This window comes from Lacerta agilis, chromosome 6 (genome assembly GCF_009819535.1).
Source record: "Lacerta agilis isolate rLacAgi1 chromosome 6, rLacAgi1.pri, whole genome shotgun sequence".
Lineage (NCBI taxonomy): Eukaryota > Metazoa > Chordata > Lepidosauria > Squamata > Lacertidae > Lacerta > Lacerta agilis.
In genome coordinates, this window is record NC_046317.1 from 63062196 (window position 1) to 63089458 (window position 27263).

At 44.7% G+C, this 27263-nt stretch overlaps 1 protein-coding gene across 2 annotated transcripts; it reads right to left on the reverse strand.

Annotated features, from left to right (window-relative positions):
- Positions 1-26874, reverse strand: LAD1 (ladinin 1). 2 transcript variants are annotated; one of them, XM_033153068.1, is made up of 10 exons: positions 26400-26874; positions 11457-11600; positions 9932-10514; positions 8921-9070; positions 8610-8653; positions 6453-6525; positions 4113-4247; positions 3188-3277; positions 2540-2633; positions 1-1362 (listed from the first exon to the last, which is right to left on the reverse strand). In XM_033153068.1, exons 1-9 carry the CDS (start codon positions 26435-26437, stop codon positions 2568-2570), a joined length of 1323 nt encoding a protein of 440 aa, XP_033008959.1. In that variant the 5' UTR covers positions 26438-26874; the 3' UTR covers positions 1-1362; positions 2540-2567. The 2 variants fall into 2 exon arrangements, with proteins under 2 accessions (XP_033008959.1, XP_033008960.1); XM_033153069.1 differs by lacking the exon at positions 26400-26874 and adding an exon at positions 26159-26269.
- Between the last annotated feature and the right edge of the window lie 389 nt (positions 26875-27263).

Consider the following 27263-nt stretch of genomic DNA (forward strand, 5'->3'; position numbering starts at 1 on the left):
TACTGGAACCAAAGTGAAATTTATTATGAAATATAGCAAGAGCCAAAATCACCAGTGAATCTAGAGTTAGGTGTTCATAAGTCAAATATACTAAAAAAATAAAAAATAAAAAACCTTCTGCTCAAACTGGTTTGACTTTTAAGTCAATGGCTTAAGCTGTTATAGGCAGGGTTCACATGAGAACCTATGGCTAAGGTTCCAGCTAAGGTTTGCCATGACTTAGGCTCCAGTCCTAAGCACACCTACCTAGGAGTAAATCCCACCAAAATCAGTGGAGCTTGCTTCTAAGTAGCAATGCACAAGATTTCACCCTAAGTCCAACAGGAAGCATTGAGCCTTGAGATACAACAGATTTGTTCCATTGGTTTAAAGAAAATATCCATACTGCATGGTAACACATACACCCTTTGATGTTTTGTCAGGTGACTTTTTAGCAATTCTTTGCACAGGGTTGGCAGGGCTGTTGTAGCAAGAAGCCCCCCCCCCAAAAAAAAAACACATTTCGAGGCACTCTGCACCCTTTTGGCACCACACACAGGTAGCCCATCATCCTTTCTCAGATACCAGAAATCTCCATTGAGAACAGCCCTGACCAGTTTCAGTTTTCTCACAAATTCTCCCCCTTTGAATCAGCCTCTTTCATCCCAGTGACAGCATCACCGCTGGCTACCAGTCATGATGGCTATATGTTACCTCCAGTGTCAGAGGCAGAATGTCTCTGAATGCCAGTTGCTAGGGAATACAAGTAGGAGGTGGCTATTGGGTTCATTTCCTCCTCATGGGCTTCCAAGAGGCTTCTGGTTGGCCAGTGTGAGAACAGAATGATGGACCAGACAAGCTTTCAGTCTTATCCAGCAGAGCTCCTCTTATGATCTTAAGATCCAGCCATGTGGTGGCATAACTGGTGGCAAGTGGATATACTAACTGTATGCAGTCACTGCAGGGTACATGAGTTACATGGTGAACCCTATTGCTATGGCAGATACAAAACTGAAGGAAAATCCAGAGAATGGGCCACATGTATTTCATACCTTCAATGTTGCTAGTAGAACTTAAGACTTTGCTATCTGGGGGCTAGAAGATACAGAAGTGGAAAGGAACAGAAGTGGATTGTGGGTAATATAGTTTCCATGTCATAATCGCCATCTTTCCCATCCACCAATTAGAAGCATTTTTTAAGTCACCAAGAAACCCCATCCATGAAAAGGCACCATAGGCAGCTTGACTGATAGATACTCTTTGGCAGGCAAATGGCCTTGTGGAATAGTCTGAAACCAAGGAATGCAGGGTAATTTCAAGTGGTCCCGGCCCTTGATTTAAATGGAGATAATGTTGTCCCCAGAGCAGCTTGTACAGTGACACCTGCAAGATAAAGGGAAGCATTAGGCTGGTGCAGAGCTTGCTGCAAGGGAGAAAGAAGGGTGAACTGGACTTTGAATCTAAGCCTTGGGCATCCATGAACACCAATTTGCATACCGGTATATCCTACAATATTAGCATTTAGACTTCTTCAATAAATATCCAGGGGGGATACAATTTCATTAAATATTCCCTCCAAATTATTATTAATTAAATGTATATCTCACTATTCCTCCAAGGAGCTAGGTAGGCCACATGGGTCCCCCAGCATTCTATCCTTACAAGAATACTGTAAGGTAGGTTAGGTCGTAAGACAGTGGTAAGTCAAAGGTCATCCAGTGAGCTTCGTGGCTGAGGGTGGATTTGAACCTGGATTTCCCAGGTCCTAATCTGACATTCTAACCACTACATTACACTGCCATTCCAAAGATATATCTATTGTGCAAATTTTAACTCATTTGGGCCACCTGTCACCAAAGATCTTGAGAACACATTTCTGGTCTCTCTCTTTGGGGTTACAAATTTGCATTAGTTATAACTGAGAAACCCAAGCTCTGTTCCATTGGCCATATGCTCATCCTATTCCACTCATGTTTTGAACCTTTAACATTATGGCCCCAGTATTAACCTTCCAAATGGGAAAAGTGGGCTTTGTAGTAAATCCATATACAACCACTTCATAAAGTCTTACTCTTGCTATTTCCATTATCAGCAAGATGGCAGTAGCACACTGAAGATGAGGGAGATTTTGTGTTGGTGTTCCTGGAAGAAATGGGTTGTATTCAACTAGCTTTTACTCAGAACAGACCCACTGAAGTGATTGAATCTAAGTTAGTCATGGCCATTCATTTAAATGGGTTCACTCTGAGTAAAAGTTAGTTGAATAGGGCTCTAAGGACAGAATTCCACCAAACAGATCTGCAAGTGCAAGGACAATTAGCTGCACATCTAGGATCTGGCATAGATGTGGAGAGGGTTCAAGGGTATGCGGGGGGGGGGAGGAAAATTCCATTGTGCAATAAGAAATGATTGTGTTAGTGGACCTATTGAGCTTGCTACTTGCATTATCATTTGCCCACATGATGAAGTCTACCCAGTTCAACTGAATTCGCTTTGCAATCAAAGTGGTTTTGACACCCCTTAGGATCAGATCAAGTCATTCCATGTCCTCAGGACTGACCTCCGTTTGCCCTTGCACTGGTTTTCCTTCAGGAATTATCAGGCCGTTTCTCCAACTGACTCCACTCCGCATTGTTCTCAATTTTCTGAATGTCCTGCAGGAAGACAAGTCACAGGCTCTTCAAAGGACTCCCCATGGAGACATGTGGCTACCTAAGATTTGGTGGGCTAAGCTAGATACAGAGCTTGGAAAGGGAGAGTAGCTCCAAGCAGATGCACATGGTTCCAGAAAAAAATGGATCCACCACACATGCATTTTCCTGTTTAGATGCACTTCTAACATTATCACAAATAAACCTGTTTCCAGGAGTAGATTCATGGTCATTGTGCTGTTACTAGAGTGATGTATTACGGCAGCCCTTTGAACAACTTTCCATCTCCTGTAGGAGATAACAAAATGCAGACAAGAGCAGGGTTTGGATCGGAATGGCACAATAGATTAGTGAATTGACCGATCGTAAGGAAACAGCCCTTGACAATCCCAAAAGTGAAACTAAAGAAGGCAACTCAAGTTCCTGTACCAAATAAGCACTAAGAGGGTCCCCCTCCCTTGCTTATAGGTTAGTGGCTGAAGCTGAGTAGGACTGTGTGCAAGCAATTTGCTTCCTCTCGATGTTAAACCCAAGTGTTTTCATGAGACAGATCATGCCTTGCTTCCTTCATCCTTGCTGGGCTCCTGACTTCGACTGATCCAGAGATTGATGCGAGATGTGACTCCTCCAGGGATCTTCAAACTCTCCTAAATAACAAAAGAATAGAGAGTGTAGAACTGCAGAGTGGGTGGGAAACAAGTCACTTATCACTGCCTTTCCTACGTTGGAGCATCCTCGCTGTGGTATGACAGGAGGAGCAGACAAGAGTTTCCAGCATGGGCAAGCAGAGCAAAAAGAGCATGTGGCCCTGCTACAGAGGTGAATGGTGCAGAAACTTGCGTGGCATATCCCAGGGTATGGTCTGAAAGCAGATGAGGCCACACCTTGCAAATGCTAAGCAGGTCTGGGTCATGTTGCACCTAGATGGGAGACTGTCTAAGAACCATGTCTATGCTACCTTGGATTCCATGGCAGAAAAAAAGGCAGGAGAAATGTGAGAACATGAATGAATGAATGAATGAATGAATGAATGAATGAATGAATGAAGATGTGGCCCTAATTAATTAGGATCATAGGAAAATAGGCCTTATACTTAGTCAAATCGCAGGTCCTTCTACAGGTCGGATCACAGGATTGTCTAAACTGACTGGCAACTTTTATCATGGCCACATTCACATCATGCATTTAAAACAGTCTTAGTCTACTTTAGGAGTCATGGCATTCCACAAAGGATCCTGGGAACTGCAATTTCTTAAGGGTCTCCTAACAAGCCTCAGCTCCCTAAACAGAATACAGTTCCCAGGATTCTTTAGGAGAAGCCATGACTCTTAAAGTGATATAATAGTGCTTTGAATGTATGGTGCAGATGTGGCTGTAGGCTTGGTGTGGCCATCTTCCTCCTGTTAAACACCCACCACCACCTTTTTTCTGGGTATCTAAATCCCTTTTAGCTTTATGATCCTGGCTGCACTTAGACCTTACCTTCCGCACAGGGGTGGCCGTCTCAGCCCGGATGGGGACAGTTGCTTCAAAGATGCTGCGCTTGCTGGCCACACCCTCTGAAGGTGGATGGAAGTTTCTCCGAGTAGATGGAGGTAATTTAATTGACCCTGCTCTCTAGGGTCAAGAAGACAGACAGGCAAAATGAGAAGTTCAAATTTCGAGAAAGAACCTCTTCTACTTTATCAATGCCTAGCAGAGAAACATCTTCCTCTCTTTCACTGGCTATTCTTTTGCTCCCCCCCCCCCAAAAAAAAATGGTTTGGGTGGGTTTTTATTAACTTTATTCATGATCCTCTCTTCCTCAGAGATACATTTTGGATACCTCTGTGATTATCTCTTATTACTTGGCCTTTTGATTCAGATGTAAATCAGGCCAAAGCTTCTTGAATGTCCATACCAGAGTCCCTCTCACATCATTCAAGAGCTTAGTAATTACTCATGCCCATGACCCATCCAGAGGATGGGCACATAGTACAAAGAAGTCATAGGCCGGGGTGCCTAAGCCACAGCCCATGGGCCACATGAATTTCTGGTGGCCTTCCAAGTCCCCCAACAACTTGGCTATTAAATTTTGCACAGTATCTGGATTCTCCTTCATTGGAGATTTTTAAACAGAGGTTGGATGGCCATCTGCCATGGATGCTTTATCTGAGATTCCCGCATTGCAGAGGGTTGGACTAGATAGGTCTCAGGCATGGATAGGCAAACTAAGGCTCGGGGGCCAGATCCAGCCCAATCACCTTCTCAATCCAGCCTGTGGACGGTCTGGGAATCAGCGTGTTTTTACATGAGTAGAATGTGTCCTTTTATTTAAAATGTATCTCTGGGTTATTTGTGGGGCCTGCCTGGTGTTTCCATATGAGTAGAATGTGTGCTTTTATTTGAAATGCATCTCTGGGTTATTTGTGGGGCATAGGAATTTGTTCTCCCCCCCCCCCTTCAAAATATAGTCCAGCCCCCCACAATGTCTGAGGAACAGTGGACCGGCCCCCTGCTGAAAAGGTTTGCTGACCCCTGCTCTCAGGGTTCCTTCCAACTCTACAATTCTATGATTCTATTATATATCTATTGCTGAGCAGCAGGTGGTGCTGTTGAGCACTCCAGAACACTCATTAGTGATGGTCAGGGCTGGCGGGACGCAGGTGGCGCTGTGGTCTAAACCACTGAGCCTCTTGGGCTTGCTGATCAGAAGGTCGGTGGTTCGAATCCCCACGATGGGGTGAGCTCCCATTGCTCTGTCCCAGCTCCTGCCAACCTAGCAGTTTGAAAGCACGCCCAAAAGTGCAAGTAGATAAATAGGTACCGCTCGGGCGGGAAGGTAAACGGTGTTTCCGTGCGCTGCTCTGGTTTTGCCAGAAGTGGCTTAGTCATGCTGGCCACATGACCCGGAAAAACTGTCTGTGGACAAATGTCAGCTCCATCGGCCAGTAAAGCAAGATGAGCGCCGCAACCCCAGAGTCGTCCTTTACCTTTACCTTTAGTGCTGACCCAAGACATTTTGGCACCTTCCTACCCGCCATGCAAGCTGACTATGATATTTTCCATGTTTGTACTGCACGAGACACTCACCAGCAATAATGAGAATGATTTTTACACCTGTGCAGTACTGAGCATCTGGTAGAAATTTTAATAAAGAGGAATATTTTTACAGCACCAATCACTCACTAGCCCCCCAACCAACATGGCAAATGGTCAGGGATGACATGGCACTGAAGGTGTCGTGGTTAGAGTGTTGTACTAGGGCCTGAAAGACCAGAATCCAAACCCCTACTCAGCCATGGAGCACATTGGATGACCTTGAGCCAGTCTCTTTCTCTCTCCACCCCCCCCCCCATTTCCCATGCTGCCTCCTTCCTTTGCAGCCAATGAGTCCCTGTCTCTCCCCCTTCACTCAACCTGTCTTTGGTCCCTTCACAGATTTTTCCTGTTTTGGGGGACTTCTGTGGGTGCAGCCTATTGTGCTCATCACTGAACGTACTTCCAAGATGTGCAAGTGGGATGTACTTATTGAGGCAGATTAAATAAAGAATTTGTGAATAAAGAAATCATAAGGAATAAGAAAACAGTAAGTGATGATGGTGGAAATTAATAAGGAATGTGAGAGTGAAAGCGGGGGCAGGGCATATTTATTGAGTCAAGTCAAATCAATCATGAATTAATTAATGGGAAATTAATAAAGAAGAGGTAGTAAGAGGCTCTTTTATAACTTTGGTCACAGCCACATTGACATGTTGCCCCCAGAGCCAATGCGGCCCATGGCCTGAAAATATTTAGCCTCCCTTGCCATAGGTCATGATCACTGCTTGTTCCAATATTTACCTGCACAGCAGAAGTATATTTCTCCAGCTTCTCCTCCAGCTTAGCAGTGCTTGCTGGGAGCCTCATGCTGGCACTAGTGCAAAAGAGCAAATAACACAGGGTATGAACAAAAACCTTCCAAGATCCTGTAAGGAACAGTGATATTTCATTCCCCAAGTGAAAGGTCACTGGAGCCTAATAAGTTGGGATCAGTGCTCTGGAGTCCATTGTAAAACTAAAATTAAATTTAATGCAAATTTGAAACGTCTGAAAACTAAGTCTTGAACATTTTTTTATTTGAAATGTAAGTTGGGAAGAAAAAATAAATTCGGCATTAAAAAAATGAGGGCAATAAATACTCCCTAAACAAATACCACTGCATCTCTCTCCCCCCCCCATTTAATTCCAAAACACAGCCTACATAGCTGACACATTACCTACTGTTCGTACTAAAAACAAAATCTTTTCAAAAGCTCCCTTATTCTAGAAAGCAGAAACAACCATTTTTGCCCTTCCCAGCTCCTGTTTTTAAATATCCAGTTGGAATAAGAAACAACAATGTAACTTAAACGTTTTCATACTGTGAATTCTAACCATTACTGATCAAAATCAAAGAGTTCATTCACATCAAGATCATGTCTGGGATACAACTGATTTTACAGTGAGAAATGCAGCTTTTAAAAATAGATCTTCCTGCACTTAGCAGTGGATTTATGCACTGAAAGAATGTGTAGCAAAGAATTCGCTTTGTTAGGTCCACAAATCAAGACGCCACAGAAGGGTGAGATATTTGTATCTCCTCCTACATAAAAAATATGACAAGCTTTCTGCTACCAATGGAATTTGATGGCTCACTCATCTCTCTTTAAAAAAATAAAAATGCTGCAATATTTTATTTATTTATTTATTTACTTTTGTCTCTTTATAGCAAGAAACGCATATGGGTACAGGAAGTGCAATGACTTCGTACTCAAGGATTTGAGCTGTGTACACACTGTGAATGGTATTTAACTAAGTTATATTCAGAGCGTTGTTGTTCAGTCGTTTAGTTGTGTCCGACTCTTCGTGACGCCATGGACCAGAGCACGCCAGGCACTCCTGTCTTCCACTGCCTCCTGCAGTTTGGTCAGACTCATGTTGGTAGCTTCAAGAACACTGTCCAACCATCTTGTCCTCTGTCACCCCCTTCTCCTTGTGCCCTCCATCTTTCCCAACATCAGGGTCTTTTCCAGGGAGTCTTCTCTTCTCATGAGGTGGCCAAAGTATTGAAGCCTCAGCTTCAGGATCTGTCCCTCCAGTGAGCACTCAAGACTGATTTCCTTAAGAATGGATAGGTTTGATCTTCTTGTAGTCCATGGGACTCTCAAGAGTCTCCTCCAGCACCATAATTCAAAAGCATCCATTCTTCGGCGATCAGCCTTCTTTTTGGTCCAGCTCTCACTTCCATACATCACTACTGCAAAAACCATAGCTTTAACTATATGGACCTTTGTTGGCAAGGTGATGTCTCTGCCTTTTAAGATGCTATCTTGGTTTGTCATTGCTTTTCTCCCAAGAAGTAGGCGTCTTTTAATTTCGTGACTGCTGTCACCATTTGCAGTGATCATGGAGCCCAAGAAAGTAAAATCCCTCACTGCCTCCATTTCTTCCCCTTGCCAGAAGGTGATGGAACCAGTGGCCATGATCTTAGTTTTTTTGATGTTGAGCTTCAGACCATATTTTGCGCTCTCCTCTTTCACCCTCATTAAAAGGTTCTTTAATTCCTCCTCATTTTCTGCCATCACTTTCTGCCATCAAAATGAGTGAACGTGACTAAGTTGAGTCCAGTGCTTTTAATGGGTCTACTCTGTGTATAACTTAGTTGAATACCAACCCAGATATTCAAAGCACGTGACCTCCCAAAGACTCATGGGAACTGTAGCTTACCCACCACAGAGCTACAATTCCCAGCACCCTTAACAAACTACAGCTCCCAAGATTCTTTTGAGGAAGTCATGTGCTTTAAATTGGCTCCAGGTGTATCGTGTGCATGCAGCCTTTTACAACTAGAAAAGTATTCTACTCTCCAGTCTAATGTTTTCTATGCAGAACTCAAACAAATTCAATAAATATTTCAAATGTCCACAAGAAAGAAATTTGACAAATCTAAAGAATTAGCTGAGCCTGATACCCACTTACCTTCTGCTTAATGTATCATCTTGTTTCTCTTTCCTGGGGACAACCTAGAGACACAAGAATTGGTGGTGAGAAATGGTGGTCTTTGCCAAGAAGATACCCTTCCAATGTGGACAGTTAAGGCTGGGCATGATCAACCAAGCAAGGTGACTCCAAGCAATTGAATTAGCCAAGGAACATAGGGAGTGGGCTGGCCACATATCCCCTGCTGTCCCTTCTGTATATAGTGTCCCATTTATCTGAATGATGCACAAAGTGGTCTCTTGTCCTTTTCAAAGGAGGGCTATTTTCCTGCCTTGATCATGAATGCTTACCCGGAATGAGATTGTCCTTGGGCTGACTCGTTTGAATGAACTACTGTAGGTAATCAGAGGTTGAGTGTTTAGTAAGGGAGCCTCAGATCCATCCTGACCAGAGGGAGAGATTGCAGCTTCTTCTATTTTGAGCCTACTTCTTTCTGCTGCCTGGAAAACAAATATGAATCAAGAAACCATCGGGTGGATTGAGAGAAAAGTCTGGGCTGATGCAATAATGGCAGGGACACAGAACAGGGTCTTCTCTGAAGTGGCCCCTCAATTATGGAATTCAGTTAGGAGTGAGATCCAGCAAATGCCATCCTTCCATTTTTATAACAAGCCTTGAAGACTCATCGGTTTACTGTGGCATTTGGGAGCTGGTGAAGTAGATGTTACTGTGTTTGATGGTGTTTGCTGGGCTACTGGGAAGCAGTTTGTGCTGGCTTTTAAGGCAGGTTTGGGGGAAGTTGATGTTAAATTTTAAAATAGCTTTAATGTTTTATTTTATACGGATAATTAAAAGTTAATCAGTGTTTGGGGAGGCATTTTTTTGCCTGAATGTTGGTCTATATATGAACAAATAAAATAATTCAAGATAGACTTTATTTATAGCACAGATGAACAACCTGAAGTCCCATCCTCAATTTACCTAGCCCACAATGGCTGATGATGTCCCATTCTTCCACTCCATCAGAGTTCCTTCCTTTCAATTTATTTACTCCTTATTTTTCATAGAATCATAGAGTTGGAAGGGACCCTGAGGATCATCTAGTCCAGCCCCCTGCAATGCAGGAATATGTAGCTGTCCCATACAGTAATCAAACCTGAGGCCTGGTGGTACCGGCACTGTACTCTCACCAACTGAGCTATCCAGGCTTCTCATTCCCAGTGCTGAATGAAGCTGACAACTGCGGAGACTCCAGTTCACTCTACCTCTGACTTGCACTGATACCCAGTGCACATCTCCTCCCTTTCCCTTCCAGCCCTTTGGCTTCCATTTCTTCCCTCTAAAATTCCAAGACTGATTACCTGTGGCCCAGAGGCAGCTGGAGCCACTTCTGTGAAGCTTCTGACCCTGGGGTTAATCTTCACCTCTAGCCGGCTGATGCTCCTACGCTCCCAAGAAGCTCGCAGAGGCTGCTGTGTGGCCACCTCATTCTGGACTGCGGCCGGTCGCTGAGACTTGTGCTCCTTCAGTGCCTTCTGCTCCTCACTGAAGACTGAATCCTCGTCCACTTTGGGGTCCTTCTTGGGGTCCTGATCTAAGTTTCCCTGTTTCTCTGAGCTTCTCGCCTTCTTTTCCTCACTCAGGTTTTGATGGTTTTCTTTGTCGGGCTCCTTTTGCTGAGCCAGGCTTTCACATTTTTCCACTGTGGGTTCCTTCTTCTCCTGGGGTAGTTCTGAAGAAGGCTTAGCTTTCTTTTCAGCAGCTTCCTCTTTCCATTTTCTGGCAGGCACTGTCTCCTTTTTCTCCTGTTTCACATTATTGAACATCTCCACTCTCCTCCTTACTCTGTCATCTTGCTTATTTATTACCTCTTCCAGTGTCCTCTCCTTTGCTGGCTTTGAGTTCTCCTGCCTGGGGGGCTTTACTTCCAAGGAGCCCCGGAACCTACAATGAAAAAAGAGAAAGGAAGCTCTCAAAAGTTCCCTTTAGAGCACAGGAGCTGACATGAATCCCAGGTTATGGGTGCCAATGGCGTCCGCAAGACTTCCCTGATCCTGTTCTTCCTCGCCTTCCCCAAACCCAAACTCAAGTAAACCAAAAGATTTCACCAGACTTGGAAATCAGTGGAATTTGGTTCAGGCCCCACAGTCAGAAGTTGTTTCAACCTCTGCATAACTGTGCAGAGTCATATACAAGGTATGACCGGAAAGTTCGGTGAATGGTCACAGAAATCGGACAGTGAGAAATATTCGAATATACAATCGGCACTGGAAACCCACGAAATGCACACAGTTGTGTATGGCGATGATGCTGTAACTCGAAAGACAATGGTTTAAGCATTTCCGTGAAGGGCAGCAAACCATCAAAGATGACCCTCGGTCTGGCAGACTGTTGACAAGCAGAAGAGCTGCAAATGTCAACAGAGTTCGTGAGTTATTGATACGTGATCGGCGTTTGTCCGTCCGAAGGATGGCGAAAGAATTGCATATTCCATGTTAAATTGTTACTGAGGTTACTGAGTTGTCCCACCCTCCATATTCTGCTGCTCTGACCCCACCGGATTTCTTTCTTTTTCCAAAACTGAAATCTGCACAGAAAGGGCACAGATTTCCCGACATTTTACACAACCAAGCTGCTGTGATGAGGGAACTGAAAGCAGTATGAAAAGAGGATGTTCTACAAACATCAACGGTGCATTGTATCAGAGGGGACCTACTTTGAAGGCCTGTAAGGCATGTATGTTCGAATATTTCTCACTGTGCAATTTCTGTGACCATACACCAAACTTTCCGTTCACACCTTGTACATTTTTCCTACCCTGCAGTACCAAGCAACAGCCTCCAGGGCCTTGAGAGCTCTGTTTCTCCCTTCCCAGCAAACACATACCTATTTGGTGTTCGGCTGGTTGCATTCTGTACTGTGTTGGAGGTCTCCTCCTTCACTTCGGTGGTGGAGCTCAGCTGCCTGTGCCTCCGCCTGCGCTCCCTCTCCTGCTCCTCCTCATCCTCAGTACTCCATTGTTGGGCCAGGCTGGAAGGGAAAGCATGGGGTGGGGGGAGAGAAACAAGCATTATTCAGCTGCTGCTGACTCAGAAATCCTTGCACTGATGGAATGAGCTGGATAGATAATGCCCATAGTCTCCAAACACCCCAGCACTTAGATCAACATTGGAGGCCCATCTCTGTGTCCCTCACCTTACCACCAGAGCTACTGTAGCTGTGCATACAAGGAAGAGCTTTCTCGGCTATGGCATCACGGTTCTGCAATGTCATCCTTGGAGAGGACCACCTGGCTCATCCTAGGCCTTCTCTTAAGACTAAGTTTTGCAGTGCAGCATTTGACCAATGGCACTCTGACTGTGACTTTGTTATTTCTTCTGGCTTCTGAGAGTTTTGCTTTTATTCTGCCTTTGCAGAACTGCCTTCTAGGTCTCTTTCAGACAAGCTTTTCATTGCACATTCATCCTGATCTGTTTGCACAGTGCATTTCTGGGCTCAATTTAAACTGCTGGTTGTTGCATTTAAAGCCTTAAATGGTACAGAGCCAGGTTATTGGAAAAGCCGCTTTACACCTCTATGGACCTGCCAAGATTGGCAATAGAGGCCTGAATTAGGGATCTGCTAAAACGTTCCATCAGTTTGTTGTGCATGAGATACAGGGCCTTTTCTGGGGTGACTCTAGCCCTAGAAGTGTATTTGGCTCCATCCCTGATCAGGCCTAAAGGCCTGGATTCTCCAATCTACATTTAACTATCCTGTGAACTGCCCTGAGAGGGTGGGGTACAAATTTAATAAAATAAATAAATAAATGCACATGTTGCTGAATTATTAATTTTATTTTCTGAACCTTTTTAATGCTGCTGTTTTAATTAGTTGTGCTCAATGTCTTATAATGGTTTTATTTTTCTGAGATGGCCTTTTACCCTGAAAGGCAGTTTTAAATATATATTAAATAAATGTAGCTGAGGACAATAATTATAAATATAAACCTCTCTTTTCTTACTGAAGATTGATTTTAAAATTTCACATGACACACACAAACACACATGAAACGTGTTTGTATTTGCTGTACCACATGCTTTATATGTATTCCGGGATGGTGTGGTTACATGGAGACAGGACCCAGACCTGCCATGAGGCAGAGTAAGGCAGCTGCCTCAGTCAGACGGCAAATTCTCAGGGGTGGAAAGTGGCTAGAAAGGTGTGCAAAGTGGTCTGCCCTGCATTCCCTAAAATAGCTTGCTGCCCTAGCAGTGAGGCAACCTGAGGCAACTCACCTTGGGCAGCATGCTCTATAGGGGCAGGAGATCCTAATCCAGCCTTGTCAACAGAATGCCCCCTTTTCACCAAGACTCTCTGCAAAAATGGGCTGTTCCTACAGAGCTGCTCTGTTGCTGCTGGTCTCCTTCCATCCTGATGGGATGTGGGCACAGATTGGGGGGGGGGGGGACAGGACGCGTCAGTGAACATTTCTTGCTCTCCTTCTTTGTGCCTTAGCACACAACTGGGTGGAGGTGGGAAACCAGTCCCAGGGGAAACTGTGATATGATGTGGCACCAGATTTCTCATGTCTACATTGTATCTCCAGAGTTCCACATCTCCTGGGCACAGCTCTGTTATCCAGACAGCTGTGGAGAGGCAGATGCATCAGAACCGGTTGTGTGTAGGCTTCATGAGCACAGATCTCTGTGTGAAAGCACCCAAGATTTCAACTTGATTTGGTAGCTACGTGGGCATTGCTGAAACTCCTGCGACTGAAATGGCTCCAGCTATAGACTGTGGCACTGGCATGCCCAGCCCCCTGGCATTCAAGAAAGCTGCCACTCCTGCTATCACAGGATGCTAGTTAATCATTATGGTGCCATGGATTCCACTGCATTTTTTTTTTTTTTTTACTTTCAATAAAAAGTTACGCTGTGTTGTTTTCCACTCTTGTGAGAGGGCCATGCAAATGGGGAAGTGGGGAATAAGCGGGGGGGGGGGAGAGGAAAGAAAAAGAAGTGTGTTTAAACCTTTGCACTTAACTTTTAAAATCCTATTGGAGCAGCAAGCTGCCTGCCTGCAGCCAGTAATGAAACCATAAATGGCAGCAATCTGCTTGGAGTACACATCAACTTCTGTTCCATTCATGACTCATAGACCCTTCCCTTCTGTTGTTCTTAGATCATAACAAGAGAGCCCCACCCTCTTCTACAATCTGAGTTATTATTTTTTAATTATTTTTTTAGGAAGAATAAGAAGAGGAAGAAGTGAATTAACTGTGTGCAGTCGTACCTTAGTTGTCGAACTTAATCCGTTCTGGGAGTCCCTTCGATTCCCGGAACGGTTCGAAAACCAAGGCACAGCTTCCAACTGGCTGCAGGAGCTTCCTGCACTCTACCAGAGGCCATGGAAGCCACATCACACGTTCGGCTTCCAAAAAAAACGTTCGAAAACCGGAACACTCACTTCCGGGTTTTCGACATTTGGGAGCTGAAACGTTCAGCAACTAAGCCGTTCGACAACCAAGGTACGACTATACTGTTCCTTTAAGCTAAGTGTTGCTGGACTGCTTCTCGCATCATCCCTGGTCATGCTGGGGTGGCCTTAGGGGAGTCATAGACCATACTTTCTGGCGGCACCTGCCTTAAGCACAGTCCAGCACTGAGTCAGAAACCCTGCCGTAGGCCCATGTATGAAAGCTTTGCCAGATCGCTGTACATAGTAAATGTTTTATGTTACCAACACCTGCATCGATTCTGAATGAGGAACACATGCTGAAACAGACAGCACATTATTACTACATCCATTCCATACGCTGACAGTCCAGCAACAGCTTCTGCTCACGTGGAGCAGCATCTATCATTCTCCACTGAAGCATTCCTGTTGGGACCACGGGGGAACCCAGCCAGAGGAGGGTTTACGTCTGCAGTCTGCTCTGCTGCAGTTCTGCCATAGGCAAACCTGAAAAGTTGGCTGGCAGACACATTCCACTGTAACAATGCGGTTCATCAGCACCCTCCTTCAAAGGCTTCTGAGCCCCATCCACAAGAATGACAACATGGGAAAACGTTGTTCTTTTGCAATGAAAATGAAGCCAGCTTCAGGTGTTTAGCCCGGAGATGTGAAGGCAAAGGTGTGTAAAGAGATGGGGTGCATGCATCCGCCACACCCTCAGCTTTATTGGCATGCCCCCTCCACTCTCAAACTTCATAAGGTCAGAAGGTGGTTTGCAATAAATATTATTATTATTATTATTATTATTATTATTAGCTTTTTTCTTTTGCCATGGCAAGACGGATAAGGTGTCTTCTCCACTAGGATGAGATCTATTTCATAGTTTGTAAGTCATTGTTTCTACGTTTGCATCCACACTTGCAAATCAGCACGTGCAAACTTCATGCATCTTTTTGTGTCCTCTTCCACGAGGAAGCTTTTCCGCCCGGATACTCTTGCTGGCAAGGCAACATGGCACAGCTCAGACAAGGCCAGATTGGCTCAGAGGGCTGCAAACTCGAGCCAGGCCGGCTGCTTCTGACCCACCACCAACAGTCATCTAGGGCTGCACATCACAAGGGGCAGCAGCAGACTTCTCTTCTCCACGAGGTATAATGGCTGAAGTAACAAAAACTGTGCACACTATGATAGCTGCACTGGCTTTCAGTCACTGTGGACTGGGCACCCACTTCTCACCCTCCCTACAGCATGGCAGCTAAGGGGGGTTGTTGTTGTTGTTTTAATGAATAAATGTTTCACGAGAGAGGGGGAGAGAGGGGGGGAGAGGGAGAGAGAGAGTGGTTTGCAAGCATGTTTCCCTGAAAGAGCTTGCAAGCTTCCTCGGCATCTGCAAGAACTTCCTGACAGAGCTGTTCGACAGTGGAATTTGCTGCCAAGGAGTGTGGTGGAGTCACCTTCTTTGGAGGTCTTTAAGCGGAGGCTTGACAGCCATCTGTCAGGAATGCTTTGATGGTGTTTCCTGCTTGGCAGGGGGTTGGGCTGGATGGCCCTTGTGGTCTCTTCCAACTCTATGATTCTATGATCAGCTTATCTTGGCTCATTAGGACAGTGTTTTTCAACCACTGTTCCGCGGCACACTAGTGTGCCGCAAGATGTTGCCTGGTGTGCCGTGGGAAAATTACTTTATATATAGTCAATATAGGTACAGAGTTAAATTTTTTAACATTTTCTAATGGTGGTGTGCCTTGTGATTTTTTTCATGAAACAAGTGTGCCTTTGCCCAAAAAAGGTTGAAAAACACTGCATTAGGAGACTTGTCAGGTTCATCAGGTAAAAACAGCAAGAAAACTGTTCAGAGCTTGGTGCTAAACACACTAAGGTCAGTGATTGGGGATGGGGGGGGAGGTTGGGAGCAGAGCTGATCCATGTACTGCTGTCATTTTGCATACTTTTGCCCTCACATGTCCAAATTCAACTGCCGAAGAGCAATTTTGTTTCATGTTCACCACAGGTGCACTTTGGGAAAGTGAAAACGTTCCACAAAAACTCACTTTTTATCAAATCCAGCAGATGTTTTCCTATTTCGCTTTGCATAACTGCCTGGTGATTAGGAAATCCTTGCTAATGACTTTAAAAACATTGCAAAACCACTCCACAAGTGTTTTTGCAGCATATTCGCTCTCCAGAAGTTTATATCTGTATATCTGATCATGGCCTCAGCAATGCACAAGTCTTTGCAGCTTCGGTCCCAATCGGTCCCAATGAGGTTTGTGCAGGACAGGTTCCTAGTAGATTCTGATCTTGCTGCCTTAACGCGCAAGTCATTTGCTCACCAAGAGAACCATTCACAGCTCTCCCGATATTATTACAAATCATACAGGGATCTGTTTACCAAGGAAAAGAAGTATTGGAATGAAACTATGAGAATGTCTAGCCCATGTTGTTGCCAAGGCAAATTTGCCAAATTTAACTGCATATGGGGAATCTGTAATATCATAAGCAAACAGTTAGATCTTTATGAGTTAATATATCATAATCCTGTGTGGTCCAAAGATCAAAGACTTATTAAGCCATGGTCTCACTGGTGGCCTCAGGCAAATAATCACCTCTCATCCTTAATTCCCAGCCTATGGTTCTGCAGAAGTGCTGCTGTGAAGATGCAGTCGACAGTGATGGAACATTTTGGGCAGAAGTGGGGGAGAAACAGTTTAAAAGCAAATGCAAGGATAGGAGTTCCACTTGGAAAGAGCTGCCACAGTGATGGCATTTTGCCAATCAAACCTCTTCCAAAGTTTTTCCTAACATTTTGCCAAAATCTATAGCTGTGGGTTAAACCACTGAGCCTAGGGCTTGCTGATCAGAAGGTCGGCGGTTCGAATCCCCGCGACGGGGTGCGCTCCTGTTGCTCTGTCCCAGCTCCTGCCCACCTAGCAGTTCGAAAGCACGTCAAAGTGCAAGTAGATAAATAGGTACCACTCCAGCGGGAAGGTAAACGGCATTTCTGTGTGCTGTTCTGGTTCGCCAGAAGCAGCTTAGTCATGCTGGCCACATGACCTGGAAGCTGTATGCCGGCTCCCTCGGCCAGTAACGCGAGATGAGCACCACAACCCCAGAGTTGGACATGACTGGACCAAATGGTCTGGGGTCCCTTTACATTTACCTTTATAGCCTTACTATTTTCACCCATTGCTTCTAGGCTTCTCTCCAGAGCAACAGTCCCACCCAGTGGACGCGCCTGCTGCACCGGGCACCCCAGTGGCTAGCTACGCCGCTAGTCCCAGCCAGCAGATTTTGGAACTCTTGCAGCAGATGGTGTGTTGAACTTAATAATAGGAACCTCTAACAGAAGTATTGCCCAGTCCACATTTCACTATCACATCAACAAGGATATCATGGTAGTCCTTGCCAAATGCTTTTCTGAAATCAAGATATACTATATCACAGTGATTGACTAAATTATCAAAAAGGGGGGGGGGAGTTGTGCTTGGTCTGGATAGACCTGAATAACCTGGTTCTCTTTGCAGTGTGTATTCAGTGATAGTGCATCTAAATCTAATGGGGGGGGGAGGGAGGGAGGGAGGGAGGGAGGGGGAGAGAGAGAGAGAGAGAGAGAGAGAGAGAGAGAGAGAGAGAGAGAGAGAGAGAAATGGGAACTCTAAGCCACAATTTCCTAGCCTTAACTACTTAAGAAAATTATTGGTCAGATATATAAATGGATAGTTATATCGATGAAAGCTCTTATTTAACTTCATATTTTTAAAAGTGAAAAAGGACTTTGTATACTGAAAAGTGATATACAATTAATATAATATTTAAAAAAATAAAAGATTGAAATATTGCCACTTATCATAAAACACTTCAAAAAAGCAAATTCCCTTTGCTATCTTTATTGTGCTAGCTCAGGCAACAATCTAGAGACAATAGACTAGTTTCAACTAAGTTGTTGAATGAGCCTTCACTCATGCAATTTAAACTTCCCATCTTGGGTCCCTCTGGGCACCCTAAATCTGCTCTGCAGGGTTGGAGGAAACCCAGAACATGTTTAGGGAGGGAGAAGACATCCAAGTCCTGTTATATGGGTGACCTCATTCCGGTCATGCACATCCTACCTGATGCTACATTGAATTTCACCCGACAGCCATTGAAAGGAATGCAACATAGCACTAAGGGGGCATTGAATGAAATGGGAGAAAGCCCCATGGAGCTAGTACTTCCACTTGTAGGGCTCATTAGCCGAATCCTTCCTCCTAGAATTCCCTTTTTTGTTCCAAGGGGAACTACAGCTGAGACAAGTGATTTGGCCAAGGTAGAGTGACAGTCTGGCAAAAGTAGCATCTTAAATCAAATTCAGTTCCCTACTTCATCACACTAACTCTCACTAAGGTAGGACTTTGGGGAAGAAGTCTTTGGCCCCACTCAGCAGGAATGACAGTGGCATCGGTGTGGATGGGGAAGTGAGGGGCTCACCACATTTTGAAATAGGTGAAGTAATAGACATTAAGATCTAAAGGGAAGGGACCCTGTAAAACCTTTCATTCCAGAGCCTAGAATAGGGATAACCAATGTGCTGCTGGGCTACAATTCCCATAATTCCTGGCCATTGCCCATACTAGCTTGGGTTGATGGGAGTCCAACAAATATGTGGAGAGCACCACATTGGATACCCCTAGTCTCAAATCACCTAACCCAGTGTTCCCCAACCTTGGGCCTCCAGCTGTTTCTGGACTACAGCTCCCATCATCCCTAGCTAGCAAGGCCAGTGGTCAGGGATGATGGGAGTTGTAGGCCAAAAACAGCTGGAGGCCCAAGGTTGGGGAACACTGACCTAACCAACCACATCATTGACTCTCACCCACCAGCTCCTGCCAATATCTGAATAAACTCCACTCACATATAAATCATACATGTGTACAATCTCAGCTCAGCCAGAACTCTGCAATAGGCACATACACAGCTGATGCATGTACAGAGGTTCTTCTCAGACCTTCAGATGAACAGGCACATTTTGGAATGGGGCAGGCACTATACCAATTTCCTGCATGCCAGAATTCAAGGAATGTCTAAAAATGTTTTACCTTTCAAAAACATAAATTAAAAATCTGCATTATATTGAGCATGAAAAATATGTGTTAAGGGACATGGGAAACCCCTAGATTTATAATAACCATTTGACTGGTTCACAGATGTGTTTGTTAATAAATCAGAAGATGTAACCAATGCTGGACAGGAAACTCAGAATTGGCTGTGTGAGTTTGAGCAATTGGAATGCACTACCAAGAACTGAAGAGCTAAGGAAGGGCTTTCCTGTCAAAAATGTGTTTGAAACCATTGTCAAAACAAGATACCAAAAGAAACCAAGATGCAACAGGAAATCAGCCACATATTAACCACTCCAGGAACAAGACTTAGTCTTCCAAAGTATCTTTTCTCTTTCCTGTTTTGAAGCCAGACAATGCACGGCTCTTCCTTTCCTTTATCATAAATATAAGAGGAAGGAAGTTGAGAAGACACTGCTCCCGCCTCCCCCCGCCCAGTTACATACAGACCACCTAGTGCCCAAGGTGTCCTTTATAGACCGCAGCAGCAGGATTTGAGATTTTTCCTTTGGTCTTCCCTCAAACACCCTGTCCTTCAAGTTGTTCTTGTTGAGATTATTGTGCATGTCCCACTGAAGCCACTGCTACTTTTGTGCCCAGGTTCCATCGTTGCCAGTTTTGTCATTTTCCCTTTGTCAGTTCAAGTTTGAGGTCACGCAATCTTCTGGAAACCCCGATTTTCATTTTATAGGAGTTCAGCCAGAATCATTACACAGACACTTACTTGACATCTGAAAAGCACACGCCGACAGAGTTGCATACACATGTAGCTACCCTCCTTAAACGCTCATTATCTTGACAGCACTTAAATTCTCCTTCTCCATTTTTTCTTTGTGAGCTGTAACCTGTTCTCCTTGTACCCACCCCCTTTGCCCTTGTTATGTTTGCATTATTCAAAACAAAACTAACACTTAAACAACACAAATAACTTTGATCACTGCACAGGAAAATTTATTTCTATTCCTGCACTGCAGGGAGTTGGACTAGGATGGCCCTCAGGGTCCCTTACAACTCTATAATTCTCTGATTTATTTAATACATTTATATCCCACCTTTCCTCCAAGGAGCTCAAGGGGGCATACATGGTTCTCCCCTCTCCCCAGATATCTTAACAACAACCCTGTGAGGTAGGTTAGGCTGAGAGGCAGTGACTGGCCCACGGTCACATGTGAGTTTCATGACTGACTAGGACCCCGGCCCCCCAGGTCTTAGTCCAACACACTGCCTCTCTTTCTATGTTATTCCTATCCCATCCTCGGCTCATGTTGTTGTTAGCATCTAGTCTACTCACTTGGGCAATATACATGGGGTTCTAACTCATCCCACCCACCAGGTTGCCCTGCCCTATGTGTAGATAATACAAACGTTGTGATTACATGTGAAACTCCCAAAAGATGGGGGCAGTCTAGGTCATCACTTAATTGAAATTCCGCCAAGCTTGACATTACATCACTCCTTGGCATCTCACCAGCAACAAGGAACAAGGAGGTGTGGAACTCTGGGGAAGCTAGAATTTTGGGGCAGACAGATGAGCAGATAACATCCTTAATATTGTCACATGAATCCTGGCTCTTAGGTTGTCATATTGTGCCATAATCAGAGATGTGATAGATGAATAGCAAGGACATGACAAATGCTCTCACTTCCATCAGACTAGAATTAGGGAGAAATAATCACTGGACCTCCTTCCAACTCACTTCATCATGCATAGGTATGCTCATGACCTGTGATTATCACCTGTAAACTTAGTGTGCACAAAGTGGGAAAATTTGAATATATTTTAATATCATTGGGCAGAATTCAGTCAAAATTAAACACTGCAAGTCCATCCACTTCAATGACGAAGTGCCTAAATCCTTGCCACTGAATAGAACTAGAAACTTCAGATGTATTCTGCCAGTTCTTATTAAATTAACCCTAACCGACTACAACTCTCATCAGCCCTGATCATTAGTCATGCTGGCTAGGGCTGATGGGACTTGGAATCCAGCAACATCTGGAGAGCTCCGGGCCGGACAAGGCTGAACTAAACTAGAGATTTTCAAATGGTTGAATTTTGCACACATAAGAGCCACACAATTTCAATGATATAATCCATACGAAACCAATCTCTCAACTAGAGGAAATGAACTTTTGGGATGCAATTGTGTTCTTTGATGCTCAAACACTACATGCCTGTGAGAGGAAAAGTCACAAACACAGTAACAAGTATCAAAGCTTCAGATTCAAAGGAAATAACCTGTTCACAAATTATGCATTTGCTCCAACATTTTGTATCTTAAGTGAGACAGCCACCAAATGAGAATCCCACCTCCTTTGTAGTCACTGAGGAATGTCCAGCTTATTACTCTCTGGTGGGTCTATGGCAGGCATAGGCAAACTCGGCTCTCCAGATGTTTTGGGACTACAACTCCTATCACCCCTAGCTAACAGGACCAGTGGGCAGGGATGATGGGAGTTGTAGTCCCAAAACATCTGGAGGGCCGAGATTGCCTATGCCTGGTCTATGGAAACCATGTAAATTTGGCTATTTGTGATTCTTATGTACGGTTTGTGCCAACACACATCAATTTACACTTGACCTCTTCCCACCCTTCTTATGAAAAGCCAAATGTGTGAACAACAACTGCAGGCTACCTCTTTCTCACCAAGGCTACTGGATCCTAAAAATTTCTCCCTACCATTCAGAAGTACTCTGGCTCCATGCTAGAAACCAGAGCTAAGGGTTGCACATCAGTGCCAGCCTCAGGGACCTGCTGGAGTCAAGTGATTATCAAGTAGCTGCTACAATACACTCAGACCTCCAAGATGAGGATATCAGAGCAAAACAGGTTCTACTATTTTCATAATCTGGTATCGTACATAAGATCCCACACCATATATATATAATGTGCTTGTTTTCACATCCTTCCTCAAGTTTCCTTCCCTACCAGCAGCACTTCTGGAATGAGGATTATAACACAGGAAGAGGGGAAAATACACCATGCAAACTGGTTGGGGAGATCTGTGATCCATGCGGCTATGACGGCATCATCCATTTTCATGACACACCAATGAATGCATTCTCAATAGGGCTGGGAAACATTAATTACTCTAATTATTGGGAGAATAACAATGACTTCCTTAACCACCAATTTAAAAACATGGATTTTTAATTAGATCTTAACCATAGGTGTTCCATTTAGACAAGGGCGTTCAGTTCCGCTGACATTGTTGTGGACAATTTGTATATGGGATGAGCAATCGTTGCCAAGTGCCAAAAAATGTTATAGAGCAGGTGGAGGACTCTGAAATTTTCTTGTCTTGCAGTATATGTGAACCTGCAGCACCAGCCAGTTGGTAGCAACAACAGGGGAGGGCTATTGCCTTAATGCTCAGTTTGGATGCATCTTGGAGGCACCTGCCTTGCTGTTCTGGGGGAAAGGATGTTAGACCAGATCAGAGATAGCCAACATGTTGCCTTCCAGATGTTATCATATATCATATCATATAACTGCAGAGTTGGAAGGGACCAGGAGCGTCATCTAGTCCAACCCCCCTGCAATGCAGGAATCTCCTTCCCAACGTGGGTCTCAAACCTGTGACCATGAGATTAATAGTCTCATGCTCTGGTGACAATTGGACTACAGCTCCCTTCATCCCTGACCATGCTGGCTGACTGGGACTGATGGGAGTTGGAGTCCAGCAACCTTTGGATGGCACCACATTGGCTAGTCTTTGACAAGTTGGACCTTTGGTCTGATTCAGAGGGCTCTTGTGGCAGTCCCCAAAAGAAAGGCTGGAGCAAGTACTAGAAATTACCCCAGAATTGGTCTTACAAAACATCTTCCAAGATAACAACACCCACTTACAGCACAAAGAACTAATAACCCACCTACTCTCGGCAGCCAGAAACATCATAACCAGACACTGGAGAGACCTGTCAGGACTAAGCATAGACCAATGGTACCAAGTAGTATGGGAAACAGCCCTACTAGAAAAACTAACCAGTAAGCTGAAACAGACATGGGGACAAACAGAAGAAGACGACTTCACCTCGGTATGGTTCCCCTTCATCACACACACAGCCCAAAAAGACAATGACAAAAATCTACCGACAGCATACAAATCAATATGGCTGGCCTGATCAAAAACACTCACCCACCCCACTCACACAGGAAACCAAAGACCACCGCAGCCAACCAATAATGAACAATCACACCTTACACCAACCCCGAACTCTCACCATCAAAGGAGCACAAGCTAACAACAGAGAACCTACACAAACGATGCTGACACCAAACCCTACATATATTAAGTAAAGGAGAAACATTGCCACCCCAACCCACCCATTTCCCCCATCCCACCCACCTCTCTCCCACCTTTCTTCCTAATGTCTCAACAAACAAAACTGATTTGTAAAAATGCCGCATGGAAAAATACGAAAGAGACATTGCATATACCTTTGTAAAACAAGAAAATCCTTAATTCAAAAAAGAGAAAAGGCTGGAGGTTCAAAATGGGACTATGGTCTAGCCCATATCAGTTTGTCTGTCTATATGTACAGTGGTACCTTGGGTTAAGAACTTAATTCGTTCTGGTGGTCTGTTCTTAACCTGAAACTGTTCTTAACCTGAGGTACCACTTTAGGTAATGGGGCCTCCCACTGCCGCCACGCTGCCACCATGCAATTTCTGTTCTCATCCTGAAGCAAAGTTCTTAACCCAAGGTACTATTTCTGGGTTAGCAGAGTCTGTAACCTGAAACATCTGTAACCCGAGATACCACTGTATTTGTAATATTTCTGTGCCACCTTTTGGGGCAAAGCCCTTCCAAGACTAAAAGCCAGTTCAGAGATGGAGCCAAATGTGTGTGTGTATTCATTCAGATAGCAAAATGATTTTCCAAAGAGTGCAGGAAGCCTTGTAGTTGGGAATGGATGAATCTGTCAATTTCAATTTCTTTCAGTTTCTCATTTTCCCAACCTTACACACAGTTCTCCAATTTCCACATCAGTTTGTGAAGTCCTCATGAAAACTCAACAGTATCTTAGCGTGAATTTCTCCTGATACACACATTTTTGTATGCAGTTTTGCCTAATATACTCACTTTTGCAAAGTAACTTTACCTAAAATAAAGCATTTTTAAAAAATTTTAATAATATTTGCACTTTTATGCACACTTTAATTTTTATACACATTACTTGGCCAGAAAACTACATTGCAAAATTCAGAGATGTGTGAATTTTGAAAGATCACTATGTTCAGTTCACACATTGTTTTGGAAAGTGAAAATTTGGTAAATTCATTTTTAATTACAAACTGAAGTAAAATTTTCCTCCTTGTAGTATTCAGTCAGGGGAAATCATTAACCTTTCCCAAATAATCTCCAGCTGCCACTGAACAATTATGATGAATTGATCAGTTAGATCAGGTTGCCAACTGACTTTAAAACTCGCAATCAATGGGCCTGCAGCTTTCAAAAACAGCTTTGTTTGTTTAGCTTGGTTGTACTTTTCTCTGAGGGAGGTTCTTGGGAGTTCCTCTGCCCCAGTGCAAAAACCAATGAAGCCAATTGCTGGACTTAGCCCAGGAATCAAATCTTACTTTGATTATTAGCTCACTAGGCGTGTGCTGCAAGATACTTTCCTTGGGAACTAGATCTGCTCGTTTGATGATCACAGCAGAGAAAAGGCAAAAGCTCAGCTCAAATGTGATGTGTTGCCTGAATGATCCACAATGTGATGTTGGCAAAGGGCTGCCCATGATGCCACATTATATTTTATCAGAGTGGAGAAGGGGAATGGAGGGTCTTCACTCAAACTTCCAGCTTGGCAGTTAAATGCTGAAGACAAGAGACAAGAAGAAGCTCCCTTGTGGTCCTGCCTTAAGTGGCCCTGGGCAGTTTGCTATCCCATAGTCTCAGCTATAAAATGGGAGAAAGAGTGGAGCTGGCCCACATTATTTTCCCACCCCAAAGAGCAGCATCAATAAATCTAAGAGGTTCATCCTCTGCATTGCAAATAATGCTTGGACATACCGGTTGGGTTGCATCCTGCTTCCTTTGGCCAACTTGTGATGAAAGTTGAATTGTGACCCTGAATAATGTGTCACGGCTTGGAATGGCCATGGAGCCCTGCATAAAATCTAGTTCTGGTTCACACAACTATGATTATCACTTGACCACTGTAATATGAAGTCATTGGTTGAATGTGTGAATGAACTATCCCAGCTATTAGACAGAACCACTATAGCACATCAAATCAAGACAATTGTTTTTCTTAGTGGAGTCAGTTCACACATTCAAGCAACCACTGAGGACTGGGGTGACATATGCATGCTCGCTACCTGATAGTTGCATCAAGTTCAGAGATAAAACACCACAGATACAGCTTTTGTATTCTCTCATTTAAAACTGGGACACTCACCCGAATAATGAAACATTAGTTCATTCATTGCATGAGTTTTAGGCAATGGGTGGTGAAAAGTCCTAAAGGGAGAAAGGCACACTTTCATAGAATCATAGAACTGTAGATTTGGAAGGGATTCTGCGGATCATCTAGTGTCCCTTATCAGGATAGAACCTGCAACCTTGGCATTATCAGCACCATGCTCTAACCAGCTGAGCTATTCTGTCTTTCTCAGCAGGCATCAACCTAGAAAGGGTAACCCCACTTTCTCACTTACAGGAGAGAATGCTTCGTTAAAATGCTACTTGCTATCTGAATAGTAATAATAATAATAATCATAGTCATCATAATCTGGCAGGGAGCATCTTTTTAGTCAACCAACATGTTTAAAATCCCTTCGCCTAACGGTTGGATTCTAAACGATTAACCAACTCCGAATGTGCAGCCCCTCTTTCACCCTAACCCAACTTCGCCGTGTTGTCAGTTCCCACAATCCGCGGCCCATCCAGCAATCGGGTGTAGCGAAACCACCCAGCCCTGTGCGCCCGGGCAGAGATGCGAGTCCGCCCCAAGAAGCATAAGTTTCCACCCCACACTGGCCTTCGGCGAAGAGAAAATGTGAAGCTCCTTTTGTATATTAAAGGGGCTACTAATCAACTAATTCTAACCTGCGCCACGGGACCATCCGCCTCTGAGGACATCCATGCGCAAGTTTTGCTCTTCTTCCCTTGGAATCCTTACAGCCCAGAGGATTTCCTCGCTGCCCTCTCCCTGGCAGGATCCCAAAGAAACTCTGCCTGCCCCCTGCCCCTCCTCCTCCTCCTCTCTGGCTGTCCAAGACCCCTCCTTCCTTCCTTCCTTCCTTCCCAACCCGGGGGGATTCCGGCTCAAGGAGAAAACAGCACCCACCTGGAAAGTGCAGACCAGTTCTTTCTGCTGAAAGACATGCTGATCTCCTCCGCTGGGCTTGGCCAGTGGCGGTGGCGGTGGCTGCTCGCTTCTTATTCTTTCCAAGGCGCTTGCAAAACTTCCCGGGGCATCAAGGCAGGAGCGAGATTCTCCGGGAAGAAGAGCACCCCGGTTCTCACGAGGCGGAGAGTCCCGCTGCGCTCGCCCGTCCCCTTCCTGCCTCCTCCACGCTGCGCTGCGCTGCGCACCTTTCCCCTGCGGTGCCACCCGTCGACTGCCGGGCCGCCTGCATCACATGGTGCTGTTATCTACCTTGACAGGCTGGGAGCTGTAATTTGTCTATTAGCAGCACCTTGCAAAAGGCACCCTGCGAGGGTGGGACGTGACCCAGCCTGCGCACAAAGGCAGCCATTCTTTGGTTGCCCGGGCTGGGGAAGAGTTTGAATTCAGCTCCACGCTAGGGCCAAGGCGCCCTGGGTTTTCGGGGGCAACTCCCTGCTCAGAACCAGTTTTTCCTGCCTCTCCGACTCTGCCTCCAGTTTCTCCACGGCTGTGCAGGCAGGGGAGGTGGAATAAAGGAGAGAGAGAGGGTGGAGAAAAACACTCCATCAAGTCATCCGTGTCCCACTGAATCAGAGGATCAGAGGCACCCAGATGCTTAAGAGGGCTAACTTGCAACTTGGTCACTTTCATGGGCAGGGGGGGCAGCTCCCCCCCTAAATCAATACAAATCAATACAAATCTGAGGTTTTGCCCCCCTAACAAAAGCCTTCCCCACCACCACCACCACCACCAAAAATCCTGGTTACACCCATGGTCACCATGTCAATTTTAAAAAAAGGAGAAGTGGACTTTCCCAAGGGT

Coding starts and splice junctions, on each gene's coding strand:
- LAD1 (XM_033153068.1), bottom strand. CDS start 26,437: ATGTCTTTCAGCAGAAAGAACTGGTCTGCACTTTCCAG. Junction 8,654..8,920: donor CAAGGACAATCTCATTCCGG/GTAAGCATTCAT, acceptor TTGTGTCTCTAG/GTTGTCCCCAGGAAAGAGAA. Junction 4,248..6,452: donor AATATACTTCTGCTGTGCAG/GTAAATATTGGA, acceptor TCTTGACCCTAG/AGAGCAGGGTCAATTAAATT.